At 56.0% G+C, this 24,336-nt stretch overlaps 1 protein-coding gene across 2 annotated transcripts in view; it reads right to left on the bottom strand.

Moving 5' to 3' along the window:
• Positions 1 to 221: 221 nt before the first annotated feature.
• Positions 222 to 24,336, bottom strand: part of ZC3H3 (zinc finger CCCH-type containing 3) — a 79,144-nt gene continuing 55,029 nt past the window's right edge. The window contains exons 6-12 of one of the 2 annotated variants that reach the window (XM_082601419.1): positions 21,273 to 21,315; positions 21,037 to 21,198; positions 20,885 to 20,954; positions 18,828 to 18,959; positions 3,130 to 3,308; positions 2,155 to 2,522; positions 222 to 453 (exon numbers count right to left, since the gene is read on the bottom strand). In XM_082601419.1, the coding sequence (XP_082457545.1) occupies positions 422 to 453; positions 2,155 to 2,522; positions 3,130 to 3,308; positions 18,828 to 18,959; positions 20,885 to 20,954; positions 21,037 to 21,198; positions 21,273 to 21,315 (986 nt within the window). In that variant the 3' untranslated portion in view covers positions 222 to 421. Of the gene's footprint in view, positions 454 to 2,154; positions 2,523 to 3,129; positions 3,309 to 10,982; positions 11,108 to 18,827; positions 18,960 to 20,884; positions 20,955 to 21,036; positions 21,199 to 21,272; positions 21,316 to 24,336 lie in introns of those variants that run through there. The other variant, XM_082601420.1, reaches the window with a different exon arrangement.

Below are 24,336 nucleotides of genomic sequence, written 5' to 3'. Positions count from 1 at the left end.
GAGGACACAGGACAGAACCTTTATTGCTGAACACAAAACGCCCGCCAGGGAGGCCTGCCAGGCAGTCTCTCCCTAGGCAGGAGGCCTGCGGGAGGACCGGGGTGGGGGTGGGGGGTGCGCATTGCATGGCCGCTGCCACACCCACAGTGGGGACGGGCCTGGGGGTGAGCTCTGCCGGGCACCCCTCGGGACAAGGCTGAGGACCCAGGGGTGGGCGGGTGGGTGGAGCCCAGCCCGAGGGAGGCGAGGCCTGGGCACTGATCTCGCAGGGCTGGGAGCCAGGCAGGCAGAGCGACAGCCCTGCAGCCCATGGGGGGCGCTCTGTGGCAAGCGGTCCCTCCTCTGGGGCGGTGGCGGGCAGAGCCTCCTTCCTCTCCAGGGATGAAGGGCTGAGGTAGGCGTGGGCCGGCTCCCTGGGCCCTCACAGACGGGGTTTGATGTGCAGCGATTTCCCTGTTCCGAGAGGGGCAGAGGTCAGGCACCAGAAGCGCCCCCAGCCAGGAGGAACGCCCTGCCTCCCGAAGCTTCTGGGTCGGGGACCGCTAGCCGTGGGGAGGGGGCTCTGACACCGTCGTCCTCTCGTCCACCACCCACTGCCCTCCCTGGGGTTCGGCATCTAGCAGGGTGCAGGCCTGGCCTGTGGGGCTGAGAGCTCCCCTGGGTGGGGGAGCAGAGGCCTGCCAGGTGGGGCAGCCCCTGGGGAGTGGCTGGGTCACAGCGGGAGCCACAGTCTGCAGGCGGAGCTATAAACACCAGGTGCAGGCGGCCTGCACGCAGACAGCACAGGCTCGCACCTGGACAAGTCTGAGGCTGCCAGGCGGAGCCCCTGATGTGAAAAGCCAGGGTGCGTGTGAGCAGTTGCTGGGTGAGGGGTGGGGCTGAGGCCCCTGTGCAGGGTGACATGCCGGGGCGGGAGGGGCGCGGTGGGAGAGGCTTCGCACAGCAGAGCAGGCTCCTGCCCTGTGTGGCCCATGCTCACTGGGCGCCAATGCCCCTCCCCGCCTGTGAACACTCCAGGCCAGCAGCCCCGCTGACCACAGACGCCTCCGTGTGGCTGCCCATCGGCACGGCACTGTCCACGTGCCCCCTGCCAGCCCGCCTCTCCTCTTGGGACCCCACTTCAGGGCCAAGGACCCCAGTCACCGGCTCAGCCAAGCCAGTGCCTAGAGGTCAGCCCAGCCAGCCAGGGCCCCCGGCCTGCAGACTCCACCGGCCTCTGCCTGAGGGCCTTGGCCCCCCTCTTCCTGTCCTTCCAGCTCCCGGGAGGTCGGCAAGGCCTGAGCAGGGAAGGAGGCTGATGGGGGCCCCCAGGCCAGTGGGGGTCTGCAGCCTCTCACCCACCCTGCCTGCTTCCTCTGATTCTGGGGCTGGTTGCAGGGTTCCTTATCTTACTTAAAAAAGAAAAAAAAAAAAGAATTTTCAAAGGTGGCTGCCTCGGGCTGTCTGCTCCCTCCCCCCATGCCCCAGTGTGTCCTCCCGATGGAAGGAGCTGGTGACCAGCCAGGCCGGGTGGGCAGGTGGAGGGCCTGGCCGCAGCTTGGCGCCCGTGACGCGGGGGCTGTGAGCAGGCGTGTGAGCGAGCTCAGCAGAGCTGTTAGAAAAGGCTGCAGCAAGCGTCTTCCATTAACGCTACAACCGTGAAATATGACAATAAAATGATAGCCGTATGGTCGCAAATTTGCAGCCCGCCGAGCTGCGTGGGGTTTATCGTCACTCAAACGCGCAGAGAGCTGTAAAATGTTTACAGAAAGGGTCGTTTGCAGCCATAAAATCCTCTTTTCTCTCCTAAACAAGGCTGAGTGGAGCCATTTACCAAGCCCCAAATGTTCATCGGGGGAGAGGGAACATCTGTTCTCTCCAGGAGCGTGCAGTGATCTTCCAGAACAAATTAACAGAAATGGGTGCTTTCTAATTAAATCAGCCCTTGGCTGGGGCGGTCTGTGCAGGCGGTGCTGCTGTGCTCGCACCTCGCCGGCCCTGCCCCTGTGGGCCCCCGCAGGTGCACACCTGCCGAGCCAGGGACAGGGCACAGCAGCACCCAGCCCACGCCAGCTCTCCGGAACCATCCAGGCCCCGCCTAGAGATTCTGACCCAGTGGGTCTGAGGCGGGCACTGCAAGAGTGCAGGCTGGGCTCCGGCGGGCGGGCTGCCTACCTGAGTCCTTGGTGGGGCTGCTCCTGGGGGTCGGGGCCCTGGGCTGGCCTCCTGGGCTTGGCGAGGACTGCAGGGAGATGAAGGAGGGCAGCCTGCAGAGGCTGCCGGAGCCCGTCCCCGCCGAGGCAGCCTCCTCTGGTAGAGACGGCTCCTCCTGGTCCAGGGGCGGGGGGGCGGAGGGGGAGGAGGGGGAGGGGCGGGAGGGGGAGGACGGGGGGGAGGAGGAGGGGGGGCAGGAGACAGAGGAAGAAGAGGCTGAGGCTGCAGCTAAGAGCAGTGGGGAAGGCGGTGGGGAGGCCGAGCCGGCTGCCGCGGAGGTGGGGCAGCTGGACGTCTGCCTGGTGGGGCGCTGGGCGGCCAAGGACTTCCTGCGGGAAAGGAAGGGGAGCAGAGGCGTGAGGGTGGGCGGCCGTGGGGCAGGCGGTCGTCGGGGGGGCCGGCGACCACCTGTATACTGCCTGTCCCGGCGGCAAGGCCAGCGTCGCCCCGCCCCGGCAGCCGTCAGGCATCGCCTTGAGGGTTCAAGGCTGGCCGTGGGCCCAAGGACAGGCTGGTGGCGCTACAGGGCCTGCAGCAACGCCACGCTGACCCTGTCCTCACCTTCTGCAGCCTTCCTCGTCCACACTGGCTCCCACACTCACAGAGGGGTGAGCACAACAGGGGCCCCAGCCGTGAGCATCACCTGGGACCCTCCCCTCCTGGGGAGTTGGAGGGGGCAGCTGAGAAGCCCCCACCTTCCTCCCCAGGGCGGGGGCTGGGCAGCCCTGCACAGCTTGGTCTGGGCCAGGGATGCCCGTGGCTCCACGCAGCCTGGGGACCAGGGGGTGGGGCACCTCGAGGTCACTTGACTGACTCTGGACTGAGGTTTCTTTTAGGGTCTGAAGCCCACAGAGCTGGGTGGTGGCGGTTGGGGGGGGCTCCTCCTGACCACCCCCACCCCGCGCTTACACATGCAGCGCCCACTGTCCCCGTCACCTGGGCCCGTGGCTGGTGGAAGCCCTGCTCCTAGGGGGCGTGGTGTTGGGCTCCGGGGCTGTGGCTGCCCGCCGGCCGGGGTGCCTCTGGTTGCGGTGGAGCAGCTGGCACTGGGCGCCCCGGGGACAGACGCCCCTGCGGGAGAAGTCGGGACACAGCAGCGTGTGCTTCTTCTTGCACTGCGGGGAGAAGGGGCGTGGCTGGGCAAGCCAGTGGAGGCCTCTGCGCCACTGGGGTGGCCCTGCCTGCTCCGCCCGGTGGGGCTTGGGCCAAAGGCTTCCTGTTGGGGGACTGAGGCCCGAGGGCCAGAGTGGCCCCGCGGCCCACACTCCACCCACCGAGAAGATGCCCCTGAGCAGCCCAGGGGTTGAGGGCACCACCCAGCCCGGCCCTCGGCCTGGACTGAGGGCAGGGCCTGGCTTGAGGGTCCTGCCAGGCTGAGGTGGGGATTCCCAGGGCGCTGACCACAGCCCACCCATCCTGGCAGAGGACCAGGGTGGGTGGGGGGCGCTAGGCCTGGGGGCCCAGGGTGGAGGCCGGCTGCACACCTGATCTACCACACCTGTCACGGTGCTAATTACACCCCGTGGGGGTGGCCTACGAGCAGCTCGGGGCAACAGGCAGCCTCAGCTCTGCCCTCCAGGCCCAAGGCCTACTTTTCCTCGGCACTCCTGTCCCCGGGACTGGGGCTGCAGGGCCCAACTCGGCAGCCGGGCTGTGTCCCACTTCTTGCCTGGCTCTTCGAGGGGAGGGGGTCCTGTTCTTCCCCACACCCAACAGCTGGCTTAGGGGGCCCGACCCAGCAGGAGAGAGCCAGGTCCAGCAAGCCTCATGGGCCAGGTGACAGGCGATATGCTGGAGACAGACCCAGATGGGAACCACTGCAAGCAGAGTCCCTGTCAAACCCACCCAGAGGGGAGTTTAAAACCAGCCCCGGTGCCTGAGCAGCTCGAGGGTGCCCACCCGCACAGCCACTGGAAATCCACGGCCGCAGCCTCCGGAGCACTTCCTCCCGGGCCCCCTAACCGCTCCCCAGGCACGTGCCCTGAGAGCCCCTGCCCTGCTCCCAGCACCCAGGACAAGGCTGGCCGAGGACCCCACGGGGCGCGCACCCACTCTGTGAGCGGGATCTCGGCACTGACCCCATTCTTGTCCCCACACCTGGCTCCCGGATGCCCCCAAGGGACTAGAAGCCCCGCACACTGGAGCCTGGGGGCTGGCGTGAAGACAGGCAGGCAACAGCCCCTGAGCACCCTTGCACCACCACAGCAGCCCATCCCTGTGCTGGGCAGACCCAGCCCTGCCCCCGAGCAGAAGGCAGGCTCAGGCCAATGCGTGCTCTCCCTCCCTCCCTCCCTTCCACACGGCCCTCTGCCCTGGGCCTGGCCAGTGACACGATCCTGAACCCAGTGGCACGATCCTGAACCCAGTGGCCGCGCCCTCGCTGGCGCACACATAAAAGAGACACATGGAGATGCCGAGGCCACGCAGGGCTGCCTCTCGGGGTCTCCTGGGGAATAAGGGGGGTCGGGGCAGGTAGAGGGGACAGGAAGGACCTTTGGGTAGAGAGGGCCCAGCACCGGGCTACACACAGAGAGATGGCTAGAGGGCGCTGGACCTGCACTGTCCTGCGGTGACCACGAGCCCCGCGGCTGCTCTGAGCCTGGACAGTGTGACAGGTGCAACGCACAGGGGGCGCCAGGTAAAAGGCAGCACAGAGGTTTCTTCCCGGTCGCATGCTGACGTTTGTGATCTGCTGGGTCAAATAAACTCACCCCACCTGTTTCTGTTTCACGTTCTTAAGGTGGCTACTAGGAAATGTGAAATCCCACGTGGATTCACATCTGGCTGACCTTCCTACTAGAGACGGCTGGTCTGAACTAGCTGAACTAGCTCCCAAGAACAACTGAAACCTAGGCTAGAGCGTAAAGAACTTTCTCAAATCATCCGAGAGCTATTGAGAAAGTGAAATGATGGAGGAAAATCTATGCAGAGACGTGGTGGACACAGGGCTAGTCTCAGGTCTCAAAGGCCCGACATCCCGCTTAGACCAAGGTCACTGAGGAAGGGGCAAAACCAACCAACCACACAAAACTCCCCGCAGAGCTGGAAATTAAGAGAGTCACTGCTAAATAAGTCATTGGTCAAACAAGAAACAATGGAAGCTAGGTAATATTTAGAACCACATGGTAACATCAACACAACCCATCCAAATTTGTGGGATGCAGCTAAAGCAGCACTTGGAGAGAAGTCCTCAGCCTTACAGGCTTATGTTATTAGCAAAGAGGATATACCTCAAAAGTTAGAAGGAAAACACCAAAATGACCCAAAGAAAGCAGAGGGAAGGAAATAAAGAGAAAAGGAACATATGAACAGTACTGGGAATGACAAAAGTGCCGTTAAGCTGCTGACACTGCAGAAAGCAAAAAGATGTCAAGATGATACAATGAACCTGAAAGCAGACGAAATCTACAAGTTCTAGAAAAACTGACAAGAACTGACATAAAACCTGAAGGAACATTCCTATGACCATAAAGGAATTTGAATCAGTAGTTAAAAAATAAGGAAAGCTCCAGCCCAGGGTTTCACTGGTAGTTCAACCACATATTCAAGAATTGCATCATTCCAACCTTACATGAACTGGTCCACAGAAAAGGAAAGCAGAGAATACTTCTGAACTTAGTTTACTGGACCAGAATAATCTTAGAACCAAACCCTGACCAGAACTAGATGATAAGAGAACATTTAGGGACTTCCCTGGTGGTGCAGTGGTTAGGAATCCACCTGCCAATGCAGACGACACGGGTTGGAGCCCTGGTCCGGGAAGATCCCACATGCCGTGGAACAACTAAGCCCGAGCACCACAACTACTGAGCCTGCGCTCTAGAGCCCGCGAGCCACAACTACTCAGCCCGCATGCTACAACTACTAAAGCCCGCATGCTTAGAGCCCGTGCTCCGCAACAAGAGAAGCCACCGCAATGAGAAGCCTGCGCACCGCAACAAAGAGTAGCCCGTACTCGCCGCCAACTAGAGAAAGCCCGCGCGCAGCAATGAAGACTCAACGCAGCCAAAACTAAATATAAAAAAAATAAAATTTAGCATCAATTCAAAGTTTAGCAAATTAGTGATAGAAGGGAACTTCCTTAGCTTAATATAGAACCTTCCAGAAAGCCTCACTTGCCAAGGGGCATGGCTGGAAGCCCACGGCCATGACGAGTCAATATCACACTGGGCTTACAGGCAGGGCAGAAAAAGAAAGAAAAGGCAATTTAAACTCAAAGGAAGAAAATATGGTCGTTACTTCAAAAGATATGACTGTTTATGTAGAGAAATCCAAGAGAATCAACCCTATGGATGATTCACTACAATTACTAATATAGTTTAGCAAGGTTGCTGGAAACAAAATCAATATTAAAAATTGTATGTCCATACACCAATGAACAGTGTGAAGATAACATTTAAAAACATGTTCTTTATAATAATAATAAATGTGACAGGAATAAATCTAACAAAGATAACACAAGCAAGAATTTTATTAAATGAAAAGCTTTTGACAAAATTCAACACCCATTTATGATAAAAACTCTCCAGAAATTGGGCATAGAGGGAACCTATCTCAACATAATAAAGGCCATATATGACAAACCCAGAGCAAACATCATTCTCAATGGTGAAAAACTGAAAGCATTTCCTCTAAGATCAGGAACAAAACAAGGATGTCCACTCTCACTGCTATTATTCAACATAGTTTTGGAAGTCCTAGCCATGGCAATCAGAGAAGAAAAATAAATAAAAGGAATACGAATTGGAAAAGAGGAAGTAAAACTGTCACTGTTTGCAGATGACATGATACTATACATAGAGAACCCTAAAGATGCCACCAGAAAACTACTAGAGCTAATCAATGAATTTGGTAAAGTTGCAGGATACAAAATTAATGCACAGAAATCTCTTGCATTCCTATACACTGACAATGAAAGATCAGAAAGAGAAATTAAGGAAACAATCCCATTTGCCTACATATCAAAAAGAATAAAATACCTAGGAATAAACCTACCTAAGGAGGTAAAAGACCTGTACTCAGAAAACTCTTAAGACACTGATGAAAGAAATCAAAGATGACACAAACAGATGGAGAGGTATACCATGTCCTTGGATTGGAAGAATCAATACTGTGAAAATGACTATACTACCTAAAGCAATCTACAAATTCAATGCCATCCTTATCAAATTACCAGTGGCATTTTTACAAACTAGAACAAAAAAATCTTAAAATCTGTATGGAGACACAAAAGACCCCAAATAGCCAAAGCAGTCTTGAGGGAAAAAAATGGAGCTGGAGGAATCATACTCCCCGACTTCAGACTATACTACAAAGCTACAGTAATCAAGACAATATGGTACTGGCACAGAAACAGAAATATAGATCAATGGAACAGGATAGAAAGCCCAGAGATAAACCCACGCACCTATGGTCAACTAATCTATGACAAAGGAGGCAAGGATATACAATGGAGAAAAGACAGTCTCTTCAATAAGCGGTGCTGGGAAAGCTGGACAGCTACATGTAAAAGAATGAAATCAGAACGCTCCCTAACACCATACACAAAAATAAACTCAAAATGGATTAGAGACCTAAATGTAAGACCAGACACTATCAAACTCTTAGAGGAAAACATAGGAAGAACACTCTTTGACATAAATCACAGCAAGATCTTTTTTGATCCACATCCTAGAGTAATGGAAACAAAAAGAAAAATAAACAAATGGGACCTAATGAAACTTAAGAGCTTTTGCAAAGCAAAGGAAACTACAAACAAGACGAAAAGACAACCCTCAGAATGGGAGAAAATATTTGCAAACGAATCAACAGACAAAGGATTAATCTCCAAAGTACATAAACAGCTCATGCAGCTCAATATTAAAAAAAGAAACAATGCAATCCAAAAATGGGCAGAAGACCTAAATAGACATTTCTCCAAAGAAGACATACAGATAGCCAAGAAGCATATGAAAAGCTGCACAACATCACTAATTATTAGAGAAATGCAAATCAAAACTACAATGAGGTATCACGTCACACCAGTCAGAATGGGCATCATCAGAAAATCTACAAACAACAAATGCTGGAGAGGGTGTGGAGAAAAGGGAGCCCTCTGGCCCTGTTGGTGGGAATGTAAATTAATACAGCCACTGTGGAGAACAGTATGGAGGTTCCTTAAAAAAATAAAAATAGAATTACCGTATGATCCAGCAATCCCACTACTGGGCATATACCCAGGGAAAACCATAATTCAAAAAGACACATACACCCCAATGTTCACTGCAGCACTATTTACAATACCCAGGTCATGGAAGCAACCTAAATGCCCATCAACAGACAAATGGATAAAGAAGATGTGGTACATATACACAATGGAATATTACTCAGCCATAAAGAGGAACGAAATTGGGTCATTTGTGAGACGTGTATGGATCTAGAGACTGTCATACAGAGTGAAGTAAGTCAGAAAGAGAAAAACAAATATCGTATATTAACGCATATATGTGGAACCTAGAAAAATGGTACAGATGAACCGGTGTGCAGGGCAGAAATAGAGACACAGATGTAGAGAACAAACGTATGGACACCAAGGCGGGGGGCGGGGGGAAGTGGCGGGGGTGGTGGGATGAATTGGGAGATGGGGATTGACATGTATACACTAATATGGATAAAACAGATAACTAATAAGAACCTGCTGTATAAAAAATAAATTAAATTAAATTAAAAAAAAAGAATTTTATTAAACGACATCGAAGGAGAGCCCCGTATAACTAGAGACGGTGTGCCTTGATCATGGGCAGAAGACTCACTGGAGAGACAGATGCCAACTGTCCAAGGAAACCTGACTACAGAGGGGCCCACAACGGATCCACGGGCGAAGGGGCTCTTCGATGCAAGGTGTGTGGGCGAAACAACACTGGTCCCCTACACAGACACAGAAGCGCTTCCAGCTGGACTGGTGGGGAACGTCCTAAACGGCAAAGACCCGACCACAGGATGCAGTGGGGAAGGAGGTCTCACACAAGTACAAGAGGTGCAAACTGTACAGACATGACTAATGACATTCCCATTACAACGAAGACCTGTTGGGGCCTCCCTGGTGGCGCAGTGGTTGAGAGTCCGCCTGCCGATGCAGGGGACGCGGGTTCGTGCCCCGGTCCGGGAGGATCCCACATGCCGCGGAGCGGCTGGGCCCGTGAGCCACGGCCGCTGGGCCTGCGCATCCGGAGCCTGTGCTCCGCAACGGGAGAGGTCACAACAGTGAGAGGCCCGCGGACCACAAAAAGAAAAAAAAAAAAAAAAAAAAAAATTAAGACCTTTTGTTCATCAAGATACATCACAAAGATGGGGTTTCCCTGATGGTCCCAATGCAGGAGGCCTGGGTTCGATCCCTAGTCAGGGAACTAGACCCCACATGCCGCAACTAAAGACCCCACATGCCATAACTAAGACCCGGTGCAGCTACATACATAAATAAATAAATAAATAAATAAATATTAAAAAGATACATCACAAAGAAGTGAAAAAATAAGTGACAAACTGAAATAAGATACTTGCCACTAATGTGAATGACAAAAGATTAATATTCAGAATATTTTACATTGATATATATATATATATTTTTTTTAATTAAAAAAAATTTTATTTATTTATTTTTGGCTGCAGTGTGTCTTCGTTGCTGCACCCGGGCTTTCTCTAGTTGCAGCGAGTGGGGGCTACTCTTCACTGCGGTGTGCGGGCTTCTCACTGCGGCGGCCTCTCTTGTTGCGGAGCATGGGCTCTAGGCACACAGGCTTCAGTAGTTGTGGTATGCGGGCTCAGTAGTTGTGGCTCGCGGGCTTAGCTGCTCCACGGCATGTGGGATCTTCCCGGGCCAGGGCTCGAACCCGTGTCCCCTGCATTGGCAGGTGGATTCTTAAACACTGCATCACCAGGGAAGTCCCATAATGATATATTTTTATATTCACACTTATATTTTATAAATTTCCCATGAGTCAGTAAGAGAAAACCGACACAGTGGAAAAATGTCTCCACATTCACTTTAAAACAAAACAACAAAACCCCAGCTATTTTTCAGAAGAGAAGGCACAAGGGGTTTAAACATTAGGGAAGACGTTCTGCTTCATTTAAATCAGAGAAAGGCAAATTAAAAAATGCAAGGTAGCTTTCAATCCTTAAAATGATCAAAAAGAAAACAGAGGGCGCCTTCACAATGAACGTGTGGGCACGGCCTCTGCGAGTCGCCTGGAGGTTCCAACTACAGCGACCTGCCACACACTCCGCGCCTGCGGCCCTTGCTCTCCAAGGGCTCTAAAGCCCTGGTCCCCTCGGGGGCAGCAGAGCCCGCGGCACAGACTGTCCCCAAGACGCCAGCCTGCCCTCCAGAAGCCCTTCTGCAGGGGCAAGGCCGGGAGGACCACTGAGCTGCACACCTGCGCTTGTCCCTCAACCACCATGGCTCCCGGGGGCCACTCTGTCCAGGGCGCGGCCCTGCTGGCTGACTGCGCCAGGCCTGGTGGTCACTTTGGAGGAGCTGGCGTGGGGCTGCGGGTCCTCTCCTCCTTGGCCAGCAACATGTCGGACTCTTCCGTCTGGCTTGTCCACAGCAGCCCCACATGCTGGTGAGGCCCAGGGGCCGTTGGCCCTCACACTCTACCTGGGTCCCGCCCACTCATTTCCGCCCTCCCGCGGGGGACAGCAACACCTCCACTGGGTGGCCCATCAACGTCCCCGGTGACTCACCAGCTTCCTTTCCACCCTCCCAAACCAAAGCTGCCCCCTTTTCCAGCTTGGAAACCCCCTCCCTCTCCACCTCTGCCCACCACTGGCCCCTCTGCAGGCCTCTCGAGTGCGTCTACTCTTGGCCACTGTCCGTGGAGGCCCTGCCTCAATCACTTCATCATTCATTGGCACCCAAATGCAGAGTGATATCCTAGAACAGAGAACAGAAATTAGGGGAAAACCAGGTAAAATCCAAACAAAGCCTCAAGTTAAGCTGGTAGTAACGTATCAATGTTAATTTTTTAGTTTTGACAGACAGTTACAGTTATGTAAGATACTAGGGCCTTCCTGGTGACACCGTGGTTAAGAATCCGCCTGCCAATGCAGGGGACACGGGTTCGAGCCCTGGTCCGGGAAGATCCCACACGCCGTGGAGCAACTAAACCCGTGCGCCACAACTCCTGAGCCTGCACTCTAGAGCCCGCGTGCCACAACTACTGAAGCCCACGTGCCTAGAGCCTATCCTCTGCATCAAGGGAAGCCACCGCAATGGGAAGCCCGCACACCACAACGAAGAGTAGCCCCAGCTCGCCGCAACTAGAGAAAGCCCGCACACAGCAAGACCCAGCGTAGCCACAAATAAATAAATAAATATTCAACATAAATAAATAAATAAATAAACGGCACTTACCAGAATGATATTAAAAAAAGAAAAGATACTAGCGGCGCAGGAGCCTGGGTGAAGGGTGCGTGGGCCCTTCTCTGCACTATCTGCAACTTTTCGGTAAACCTACACGATCACAAAGAAGATGCTTATCTCATGATAAATGACAAGCACTCTGTGCCGGGCCCCATGCAGAGAACAAGCCTCCCCCTCACAGTCAAGGTGCCTGCTGGACTCCTTCTGAGGGCATCAGACGCCACTGCAAGGCCAGGGCCCTGCAGCAACAGAAGCTGATCCCAAGGGTGAGACCTACTGTCTGAAAAGGACAATTAGATGGGCAAGCCTCAGGAGAGACAGCCCAGAGAAAAGGCGAGAAAATGCCAACTAAATACAGATGGAAAAGGTTAAGAGCTCAAGATACAATGGAGAATGTTATACACACAAAGGCACACCAATACATTGAAAACCTCGATAAAACAGATCAATTTCTGGGAGAAAATAAGTCAAAATTGGCAAAATAAAGAAATAGAAGGGACTGCCACTTCCTGGAAGACAAAGGAGACATATTTGTCCCTACTCCTCCACTAAGCACCACCAAAACCCTGACAACCATAGGAAGACCATAAAAGGTGGAGAGGAGGCAGGCCACCAGGGACCTGGGGACCCAAGGAGTGATGCGGTGGTGGCTCCTGGGACTTCCTGTTGCCTCATCATCCTGACCTGGAGCGGAAGAAGTTGGCAACTTGGAAGTGTCAATGGGTGCAGATAAGGGGTGGCCCCCTCGCACCCGGGCCAGCAAAGGCTGAGTGGGGAGCCTCGACCCTGGTGTCCCTCCCCGCCCTGCTAGGATGGTGCTGGAGGAGGCTGAGTGGGAAGCGAGTACTGCCATCCACCCAGGACCACCAGGGAGACCCCTCCTCAGGGGTCAGTGAAAGCTGAGTGGGGGAACCAAGATTTCTACCTGCACGCCCCCTGCCCACCTGCTGGAGTGGACTCAGGGGAAACCTGCTGAAACAGAAGGTTTAAATAAGATCCAGACTCTCGTAACAACCAAAACATCCAGGTTTCAATAGGAAATGACTCATCACACCAAGAGCAGCTGGCAGGGAACCACGTATACGGAGGAATAACTGTAAAGTTGTATGTGGATTTTCAACTGCGCCGGGGGTGGAGGGTGTTGGTGCCCCTGACTGCCCCCCGCCGTGCTGCTCAAGGGTCAACTATACAGAGCAGAGACTGAATCAATAATCAAAAGCCTCCCCGCAAGGAAAAGCCCAAGACCAGATGGTTTCAACAGGTGAACTCTACTAAACATGTATAGAAGAATTGATACCTATTCTTCTTAGATTCTTCCAAAAAACTGAAGAGGCAAGAATACTTCCTAACTTACAATAGCCAAAACAATCAGTGAGGCTAGACTTACCTTGATTCCAACACCAGAGAAAGATACTACAAGAAAAGGAAACTACAGATCAATATTACTTATGAATACAGATGTAAATCCTCAATAAAATACTATAAAACTGAACTAGTGGCATATTAGAAGGATTATACCTCGTGATCCAGTGGGATTTAGTCTCAGAATGCAAAGATGGTTCAACATCCAAAAATCAATCAATATAATTGTGACTGATCAATGTGATCAATATGTTTATTGACCAGCTTAATAGAATGTAGGGAAAAACCCCACACGATCATCTCAATTGATACAAAAAGATTTGACAGGACTCAACACCTTTTCATAATAAAAGCACCAAATAAACTAGGACTGGAAGAGAATAACCTCAAGATAATAAAGGCCCCGTATGACAAGCCCTCAGCTAACAGCATACTCAACAGTGAAAGACTGAAAACTGTTCTGTAAGATGAAGAACAAGACAAGGATATCCCCGTTGTTCACTTTTATTCAACATAGTACTAGAAGCTCTAGCCAGAGCAATTCGGCAAAAAAAAGGAAGGAAGAAAAGAAGGGAGGGAGGGAGGAAGGGAGAGAGAAAAGACTAAAAGGCATCCAAATCAAAAGGAAGAAAATTATCTGTTAGCAGATGACATGATCTTGTATGTAGAAAACCCTAAAGAATCCACAAAAAAATTGTTACAGTTAATAAGTGAATTCAGCAAAATTTTAGGATATAAAATGAACACACAAAAATCAACTGCAGGGGCTTCCCTGGTGGCGCAGTGGTTGAGAGTCTGCCTGCCGATGCAGGGGACACGGGTTCGTGCCCCGGTCCGGGAGGATCCCACCTGCCGCGGAGCGGCTGGGCCCGTGACCCATGGCCGCTGGGCCTGCGCGTCCGGAGCCTGTGCTCCGCAACGGGAGAGGCCACAGCAGTGAGAGGCCGGCGTACCGCAAAAAAAAAAAAAAAAATCAACTGCATTACTATACATTTATAATGAATGATCTAAAAAGGAAATTAAAAAACAATCCCATTTAAATAACATCAAAAAGTATAAAACACTCAGGATTTATTTATTTATTTATGGATGGTTGCACTGGGTCTTCGCTACTGCGTGTGGGCTTTCTCTAGCTGCGGCGAGCGGGGGCTACTCTTCGTTGCGGTGCACGGGTTTCTCACCGTGGTGGCAGAGAGCGGGCTCTAGGCGCTCAGGCTTCAGTAGTTGTGGCACGTGGGCTCAGTAGTTGTGGCTCGTGGGCTCTAGAGCGCAGGCTCAGTAGTTGTGACTCACGGGCTTAGTTGCTCCGCAGCATGTGGGATCTTCCCGGACCAGGGCTCGAACCCGTGTCCCCTGCATTGGCAGGTGGATTCCTAACCACTGGGCCACCAGGGAAGCCCAACACTCAGGAGTAAATTTAACCAAGGAGTCAAAAGACTTATACACTGAAAACTACAAAATACTGCTGAAAAAAATTAATGAGGGTCTAAATAAATGAAAACACATCATGCATTCATGGACTGGAAGACCTAATATTGTTAAGGTGACAAGACTACCAAAAGTGATATACAGAGCTAATGCAATCCCTATTAAAATCCCAAAGGCCTTGTAAAAAAAAAAAAAAACAGAAATAGAAAAACCCATCCAAAAATTTACATGGAATCTCAAGGAACCCCAAATAGCCAAAACAACCTTGGCAAAGAAGAACAAAGTTTGAGGGATTCATATTTCCTGATTTCAAAACTTACTATAAAGCTATAGTAATCAAAACACAAACATATAGACCAATGTAATAGAAAAGAGAAGCCAGAAATAAACCATCTCAAGTATGGTCAATAAATTTTCAACAATGGTGTCAAGACCATTCAATGCGGAAAGGACAGTCTTCAACAAGCAATGCTGGGACTTCCCTGGTGGCACGGTAGATAAGACTCCGTGCTCCCAATGCAGGGGGCCTGGGTTCGATCCCTGGTCAGGGAACTAGATCCCACATGCATGCCGCAACTAAGAGTTCACATGCCACAACTAAGGAGCCCGCACACCACAACTAAGGAGCCCTGGTGCCGCAACTAAGGAGCTTGGCTGCTGCAACTAAGATCCGGCGCAACCAAATAAATAAATAAATGAATAAATATTAAAAAAAAAAAGTGGTGCTGGGAAAACTGGATATCCATTTGCAAAAGAATGAAGTTGGGTCCTTATTTAATATCATATGCAAAAATTAACTCAAAATGGACCAAAGACCTAAACTTTAGAGCTAAAACTATAAAACTCTTATAGGGAAACACAAGGGAAAAACACAAGAGGGGGGAACAGGAAGTCATTACCGACTGTTTATAGAGATGCTGTGAGGAGTTTTGGAAACAGACAGTGGTGGTGTTGTACAGTATTGTAAATGTAATTAATGCCACTGAACTGTATACTCAACAAGGGCAAACGTTATGTTATATTTAGTTTACTACAATTACAAAATTAAAAAACCACTGTACTGTGCACTTAAACGGGTGACAGGGCTGGCAGGTGCTGGCAAGGAAGTGACAAAATGAGACCCTCACTCATTCCTGGTGGGAGCTGGACCAGTGCAGGCGGCTATCCCTGCAGGCTGTGTCCACGCTGAGACCCGCAGACGCTCACAGCAGGCTCACTCCAAACAGCCCCACTGGCCACAACCCAAGTGCCCATCCCCCGACGAGCGGAGAAACAGAAAGTGGTCTCTGCACACAGCGGAGGGCCGCTCGTGTGCTGCTCGAGACCACAGCACGACGACCCTCAAAAACATGTTCACAACAGAAGCCAGACGCCGAAGTCTGCATGGTAGGACTCCCTCCTGTGCGCTGCCCACAAAAGACAGGTTCACGCAGACGGAGGTACTTTAGTGTGTCCTGGGGGTGGGGTGGGGGGCCAGCAGAGACAGGACTGACCACAGAAAGGCTTGAGGGAATGTTCTGGGGTGAGGGAAATGCTCCAGCACCGGGGGGTGGTGATGGCTGCACAACTTCGTAAACTTACTAAAACCTACTGAACTGTACACCTTTGCAACAGATGAATGGGGCGATATGTAAACCGTACCTGAATAAAGCTGGCTTTAAAAAGTGGCACCACAAATCAGAGAGGAAAGAACGGACAGCTTAGCACGTATCTGCGGGGAAAGGCTGACTACGTGGAAGAAATGAAGCGAGGTCGCACCTCACACCACAGGCTAGTGAACAGGGACAGCGGAGCCTCCCTGACACCCCAGGGCCTGCTCAAAGGGCTGTGAAGCGCTGCACTAATGTATGTACGTATGTATGTATTTACTTACCTACTTACTTACTTATTTATTTATGGTTGGATTGGGTCTTTGTTGCTCCAGTGGGCTTTCTCTAGTTGCAGTGAGCGGGGGCTACCCCTCGTTGCAGTGTGCGTGCTTCCCACTGTGGTGGCCTCCCTTGCTGCGGAGCACGGGCCCTAGGTGCGTGGGCTTCAGTAGTTGCGGCACGGGGGCTCAGCAGTTGTGGCTCACGGGCTTAGTTGCTCCGCGGCAGGTGGGATCTTCCCGGACCAGGGCTCGAAAACGTGTCCCCTGCATTGGCAGGCAGGTTCCTAGCCGCTGCGCCGCCAGGGAAGCCCCCTGCACTAACGTCTTAATCTTCACAACCTTCCTACGTGGTAAGCACTACCGTTATCCCAATTTTACAGAAAGGAAACCAAGGCCCAGAGGGTAAACACCTTGTGCAGGGCCATGGCCGCGAGTGGACTGGGGTCTGAGCCCCATCCGGAGCCTCGCCTCCACCCTGCCTCACCGCAGCTCATAAAGCCAAACTGGAGAAGGCGCAGGAGGGGTGCGTGGCCTTGAGTGGGGGCAGATCCTGGAACCAGACCCACATGGAGAAAAATGGAAGGACACTCCCATAAGAACAGGAAGGATTTCAGCCTGAGAAAGGGTACCCGGGCAAGTTATCAGGCGGTGACAAGGAGACACTGTCTGTGACTCCAAAGACTGACATGCCGGGACAGAGAGCCTCCGGAAGGCAGGAGGAAGCAGGGGACAGGGGCGGAGGGGCCTCTCCAGTAGGCAGAGCGCCCCTGGAAGCCCGGACCCTGACACACGCAGGGGCAGGGCGAGAAGGAGGTCGAGGAGAGTATGTGAGGGAGGCACAAGGGCCGGGACACAGCCGGGCGGGGACTGTCGGTACAGAGGTGGCCGCGGATAAGACTGCACATGAGCTGCAGCAGGAGGCGCTGGAGACGCGCGACACCCCAGCTGCAGTGAGCACCCTGACCACAAGCTGTGAACACAAGGAAGAGGAGCCAGGGTGCCGGGAGGGTCGGCCGTTCCAGGGCGGGGTGCGCGTCCTGCAGTGCCAGAAGGCACCCTGGGGACCACGTGAGCAACTGGACAGCGACAGTGAGGTCCCGGTGGGAGTCGCGGAGTCTGCAATGCTAACCACTCCCGGTGGGGGCAGGCAGGGAAGGGGCACTCTCCCTCTGAGGGCAGCGCTGGTGACGGTGCTCCGAGCGCGGTGGACAGAGCAGCACGGCTGTTAGCGCCGCGCCTCACAGTGGCGTCCCCCATGGCACGCGCATTAACAGCTGCTCCGCGGACCCGACAGCAAGGGACCAAGGCGACCCCACCGCCAGCGCCAGGAGTGACGGGACTCGGGGCTCGCGCAGAAAGCTCTGCGGCGGTGACCCCGTGACATGTGGCCATTGGACCACCCGAGGTGACAGGCGACCCACAGGAGGACGCCATGTCCCCAAGTGTCCTGAGAGTCCGGAGGGACAAAGTGAGGAGACACGAGGGGCTGACCTCTGAGCCTCAGGCCCAGGAGCAGCGCCTGGCCCCCGAAAAGGGGAAGGAGCAGAGACCTACTCGGGGCCTAAATTATTCACAAGAAAAGGGAACGCGCCTCTTTAACAAGCCAGCGCTTTATGAAGCAAGGTTAACAATTCCACTTGATTCAGTGGAATATTATAAACTCTCTGGGGCCCATCTGAGGACTTCCACTTCAGGAGCAAGGTGACGACTCAGCACTTTTAATATTATTTAGAGAATAAAATTAACCCTCGCCGGCCCAGGCTGCTGCTTCTGCTCCCGCCGGATCCGGCCTGCTCAGCGCTTTTCCCACCTATAATTACAAGCTGCTATCCATCACGGGGCAGCCTCGCAGCCCGAAAGGGACGCAGTAAGCACTTCCACTAATAGAGGCAGACCTTAAAGACCACTTTGATATTTTCATTTAAATGTAATCTCTTACAATAATCATCCCCAGCCTCCGGGGGTCCTGCCCCCCGCCCCACCTGGGCTGCTCTGGAGCTGCCTGCTGGGCCCCGCCTCCAGGAAGGGCCGCCCTCAGGGTAACGGCTGGCTCCGCTTGGGGCCCAGACCGGGCCCAGCCCTTAGGCTTGGGGCAGGAGGAAGAGGATTCGGGGCAGGGCTGGACCGACTGCAGAGCCGGCGCAGGAAGGGAGGGGTGAGGTCCGGGGCCGGGGAGCTGGCCCCGCACTGAGAGCGCTCCCCACACCCAGGGCCCAGGCCTGGTCCCCCACGGCAGACCACGGGTCCCCGAGGCAGGGCGGTCACTCCACTCACAAGTGTGCGGGGAAAGGGTGGCAGCGGGCCTTGCTGCAGCCCCTAGGCTGCTGAGGAGGCTCCCTCTCGGGGCACCGGGACCGAGGAGGCCTGTCCGGGGTCCCCCACGGCCCGTGCGGCCTCCCCCCCAGCCCCGCAGGCCCACGGGGAGGGGGGCCCTCCCAGGAGCTGCGGCGCCGAGGGCTTCTCAGCTGCCGGGGGCTTTCCCACGGCGGCAGCCCCGGTGCTGAGCTGAGCCCACGGGTGAGCGTGATGGGCGAGGACACACCCGCGAGCCCCCCCCACCACGCCCCTCACCTTGGCACCCAGCGGGCAGTAGCCTTTGAGGAAGTCGGTGCAGACCTCCGCCTTGCGGGACACGTAGACGTGGCTGTAGGGACAGTTGCTGTTGCTGCAGATCCCTTTCAGGAAGTAGGAGCACACGGGCATCTGGGGGGGTGGGAAGGCAGTGAGGCTGAGGGCAGGCCACTTCCCCCGAGCCCCCCTCCTCACCCCACTTCACAGGCAGGAATGCTGGGACCCCAGGGCCCCACCCAGGGCTCCACCACCAGGCATGGGCCACACACTGACTGTGGAAATAAACACAGTGCTGGCCAGCAAGAGGGGCCGCCCACCCTGAAGTCAGACCCTCAGCCTCCCCAGAAGGCGTGGTCGCCCGGGCAGAGCACGTCTGCCCTCACACGGTCCCGATGAGGATACTGAGACGGGGGACCCAGCCCAGCAGGCTGGCTCAGGCCCAGACGTGCTGTCACCTGAGTCCATCCCCTGCCCCGAGCCTGCCTGGTTTCCAGGGTGTAGGGCTGGGGCGGCATGGGCCAGGAGGAGGTTGGTCTAGAAGAGCAGGGCTTGGGGGTAGGAGGGAGGCAGCGCGTGGGGGCTCTAGGTGGGGTGTCAGCCCATAGGGCCTGAAATCCAGCAGAGTTTCCAGCTGCCTGATGCGTGGACACCTGGCAGCGTCCGTGAACTGGAGACCTGACTTGGCCTGGTGAAGCCTGGCCACGGGGCTCTGCTGAGCATTGCCCGCAGGCGGGCACTGTGGAGGACTGGTGCGGGGGGCAGGCTCCCAGCACCCTGGCCCATCGGCAGGTGGGCCCAAGGGAGACCTGGTGGGGGACACAGGGTGGGCAGCCCCCCTTCTCCCTCCATGCGGGGACTGAGGCCTGAGGGCCAGCAGACGGCGGGAAGGGAGGGTGTGTGCCTCTGAAGTCACCCATGCTGACCCCTGAAGCCGCCACTCTTCCAGGCAGCGACGACTCCTCGGTTGGGGCCCCTGGGGTGAGCCCTGCTCCTCCTGCAGGCCAGCCTCCTGGGGGGATGGAACCTTGCCAGGAGCTCACACAGCTGTCACCCTGTAGGTCTCACACCTTCCACAGGCCTGACACCTCTCGGGGGCCTCCTCCCTCTGCTGTCAGACCTGCCTGCCCTGCCCACATGGTCCCCGGGCACCCCCCCACTGCTGGCCTCTCCCGGCCGGACTCCTCACTGCACCCCACTGGACTCCCGCCTGCCTGCAGAGGACACACAGGAGCTTCAAAAAGCCACTTTTCTGGGGAGAGGCGTGGGGTCGGGGGGAACCGAATATGACTACAGCTGAGGAAGGAAGGAGAGAAAGCAGAGAAACAAAGGGTGATTTAGAGAGGAGACTATTTTTAATTGTCTTTTAACTGCAGCGCAGAAGGGAGCGGCCGGCCTGGGGCTGGCAGTGCTGCGGCGGCAGACAATTCCCTTAATGTGCGTTTTGATACAGGGCCCAAATCAGCGCTAATAAAAAGGGGTAATAAAGCCAACTCTTGCACCAAACGGAGCTCCCCTAGCTGTCAGCACCGTTATCAAGAGGAAACTGCGTTCTCATTTCAATTAACCTTGTTTGCACCCAGCACGTCCACACAAATAACAATAACATTAACTCAGGGCGCTGGTGCGGGGCTTCCCCGTTAGACAGCTCAGAGCCTGCACCGGCTTTGGAGCCGGAGCTAATGAACCCGAAACTCGACGTGAATTTCCAAATTGCTCACAGCAGAGTTTCGAAGCTCTACTAGGGAGAAAAATGCTGATTCTTCTCAAGTTCCTCAAGGGGAAAAGCTGCACCAGCAGCAGCCCCTCCCCTGACCCGCCGCAGCCCCCGCTCCGGGCGGCGGGCGGCCCCCGGCCAGCACTGACCCCTGACCTCAGAGCTTCCCGCACTGCGGGCGGCCCAGCTGTGTGCCCCCTCCGCCACGGCCCGGCCCCACACAGCTGCCCCTCGCCAAGCCCAGGCACACCTGGGGGCCACCGGGCACGTGGCGGGACGGAGGGGCAGAGCCTCCAGGTCCCACCCCCGGCCCCACAGGCGCAGGGGACAGGGGACAGCTCACCTTCTCCTTGGAGACGTGGTGGGAGAAGGGGCAGGTCCCGTCCGTCTTCTTGCACGTGCCCCGAACAAACCTAGGCCAACAGGGAGGGTGTGAGGGGCGGGGAGCCCGGGGCAGCCCCCACCCCACCCACAGGGAGGCCCTGGCGGGCGCACCTGGTGCACACGGCCACCTTCTCGGGGTCGTGGATGTAGGGGCAGTGCTCGCCGCGGTTGCACCTGCCGAAGCGGTTGTAGTACATGCAGTATTCCTCCTTCCTCCGCCGCCGCCTCTGCCGCGCCTGCCGCACGATGGCCAGGCTGCGCTGCACGGCCCGGCTGGGGAGGGGGCAGACGCCCGTGAGCCCCGGGAGGGCAGGGAGCACCCCCGCCCCCAACCCCAAGGGACGTACCTGGCCAGGGAGCGGCTGCAGCTGCTGGCAGGGTCCAAGCGGCCTGTGGGGGGGAGAGGCCGGGTCACTCCAGGCCCACCGCCCCAGGCTCTGCCCTCTCCCTGCTCACCTGCCTGGCACCGGCCCCCTGGGATGCCCCACCCTCAGCTCGGGCACTGCCGCCCCTCCAGGAAACCGCTTGCCCTCCTGGGCCCCTGCCAAGCCACCTCCCAGCCCCGTGCAGGGGAGAGGCCGAGGCGAGACGGCAGAAGCGGGCGGGGACAAAGGCTCAGGGACCAGGTCTGGTGGCACAGCTCCCCGAGGCCACCCTGGTTGCTGGCCAGTGGTCTTTTTTAAAATTAATTAATTTATTTATTTTTGGCTGCGTTGGGTCTTCGTTGCTATGCATGGGCTTTCTCGAGTTGCAGCGAGCGGGGGCTACTCTTCGTAGCGGTGCATGGGCTTCTCACTGCGGTGGCTTCTCTTGTTGCAGAGCACGGGCTCTAGGTGCGCGGGCTTCAGTAGTTGCGGCACGCGGGCTTGGTAGCTGTGGCTCGCGGGCTCTAGAGCACAGGCTCAGCAGTTGTGGCGCACGGGCTTAGTTGCTCCGCGGCGTGTGGGATCTTCCCGGACCAGGGCTCGAACCCGCGTCCCCTGCGTTGGCAGGAGGATTCTTAACCACTGCGCCACCAGGGAAGTCCCTGGCCAGTGGTCTTGCCTCAAGGCAAGTTGTCCCAGGAACAGTGGGTGGTGGGGCTTCCCTGCCACCTCCCTCTGCCTAGAGGAGAACCCAGGGACGCGTGACCTGAGTGGGGTCTGGGAATGCCACCTGGTTCTGCAGTAGCTAAGAATAGCTTATTTAAAGCGTCGTAAGATAAAAACAAAAAAGATGTGTATGGCCACAAATCCTGAAGTCCTCACTCCCAGGCCCTGAGGAAGCCGTGTGCCGACCGCGGCCTGTGTCGTGTGGCTGGAGGCCCTGGCGGGAACCCGCTCCACACAGTTTCGGAGGCACCTTGTAAGACACTCCCCAAAACCCCAAGGGCACAGACCAAGCAAGGCCTCTCTGAGGTCACTGACTGCGGCCTGAAGAGGAGTTGCTCACAAAGTGGTCAGTGGCGACAGGAAGGGAACAAGTGAACGCTCAGCCAGGGCAGCTGGGGTCTGGGTGGGGCTGGGTCCTGGGGGCAGGGGATGCGGGGCAGGCGGGTGGCACTGTCTTCTGCAGTGTGAGCTCACCCTACAGAAGGGGCACCCGGGCTAATATACGGATCCCGCCTGCCTTTTTGATAGCAGGTCACTCCCCAGGACCAAGGCGGGCCGGGCAGGGTGAGAGCTGCTCAGGATGGCCACAGTTCCTCAGCACACACATGACCCTTCCCAGACCAGATCCGGTTTCCCACAGGCAGCTGTTGAAATGGATCCGGCAGCAGGAGGCACGAGTGACATCACTCAGAAATTCTAGGGACCTGAGGCGATGACAAAGCATCCCAGGTTTAAAAAGGGACGCCCCCAAGCTGCCTGGCCCCGAGCCCCCCCCACCGGAGCCGGAGCCGCGTGGGAGGCCTGGGCAGGCGGCCCTCCTGTCACCTGTAGGGCCCTCTCCCTGGCTCGCCCCAGGGTGTCCTTTCCCAGGGCCCGCTCAGCTTGGTCTCCCGAGCTCTACACCCAGTCACACCAGTGTTCTGACACTTCACTCGGCCTGTCCAAACCCAAACCCCTTTGCGCCCCACAGGCCGGACCCTCAGACGCCCTCCTCCACAGCCCACCCTCTGCTAAGCCCTGACCACTCCCTGGACGCTCTGTGAGCCCGTTCTGGGCCCGGCTGGAGCTGCCCTCTGGCCAATGTCTGCCCTCCTCTGAGCCTCAGTCTCCTCAAGTTAAAAACGGCAGCTCCAGGGCTGTGCCGAGAGACCCCCGCGGGAGGGAAGCGCTCTGCACGGTGGCCCAGGCGGCTGAGTTACTGTGTGTGAATGGGGGGAGGGAATGCGATGACACAGAAGGGAGAGAGGGGCCTCAGAGCGTGAGGGCTGGCGGGGAGGGGTCTTAGGACGGCTCCAGGCCATACTGGAGTCTGGTTTCCAGGCCGGGGATACCCATCCTCGGGGTGGCAGTGGAGGCCAGTCCAGATGGCACGCGGTGGCCCTCCACCTGCCAGCCTGAGGGTGACAGTGCAATCTGATCACTGTCGGTGAGCGCGGCTTCCGGGGCAGTCACCCAGGCTGCCAGTGACGCTGTGGCGCCATCTGCTCCCGCCAGGGACTGCTGGCGTCATGTGCCTGCCTGTCAGACCGGCCCGCAGGCCTGGCCTCTGGTCGGGGCGGGGGGCTTGCAGGTTTACTCCTCTTTCCACTTCTGCTCTTAAAAAAATGCCAGTGCAGGGCCCGGTAGGAGTTTTTACAAGAACAGGAGGCACCTTTTCAAATTCTTTGCAGTGCTAAAAAATGCACATAAAGTAGCTGTTTGAAAAGAGGCATGGAGGCGCTGAAAAGTTCAGCTGAAAACCCTTGGCGACCTCAGAGCAGGAGGCACTGAGCCTTCCGGAGAGCTTGCACTTCCCAGGGGTCTTCCCAAAATAGACTCAGGCGGTGAGGCAGCCCCCGCCCAGGCAGCGACTCAGACTGCCCCCCCCAACCCCACCCCGCACTACCTGCCCAGGGCTCATGGTGGCAGGTCAGCAGCAGGGAGACTGCCCACCACGGCCTACGTCTGCCCCGGTCTGGGGTCTGGGGCCTGGGGCTCAGAAGAAGCCTGGGAGGCAGGCCTGCAGCCCAGGCTGAGCACGGCGGCTCTGGCAGGGGGACTCGCGGCTTCTGCTCCACTGCAGGGACCTGCTGGCTCTTGGGGCCGAGGCACAGGCCAGGCCCAGTGGAGCCCCCATCAGAGCTCCTGCCTGGGAGGGCCCCCGCCAGGTTCCAGGCCAAAGCATATGGGGAGGGGTCCCAGGGTTGGGCCCTTTGGACGGGCAGACCTTAGACATGGGAGGAAGTACTTGGGCCCGGGGTTCCAGGGAAGCAAGGTGTGCCTGCTAGAAGGCCCTGCCCCTGGGGCTCGGGAGCTGGGCAGGGCAAGGCTCTCCCCAACG

This window comes from Mesoplodon mirus (assembly GCF_964341445.2).
Source record: "Mesoplodon mirus genome assembly, chromosome: 16".
Classification (NCBI taxonomy): domain Eukaryota; kingdom Metazoa; phylum Chordata; class Mammalia; order Artiodactyla; family Ziphiidae; genus Mesoplodon; species Mesoplodon mirus.
This window is presented reverse-complemented; position numbering and strand designations above follow the sequence as displayed.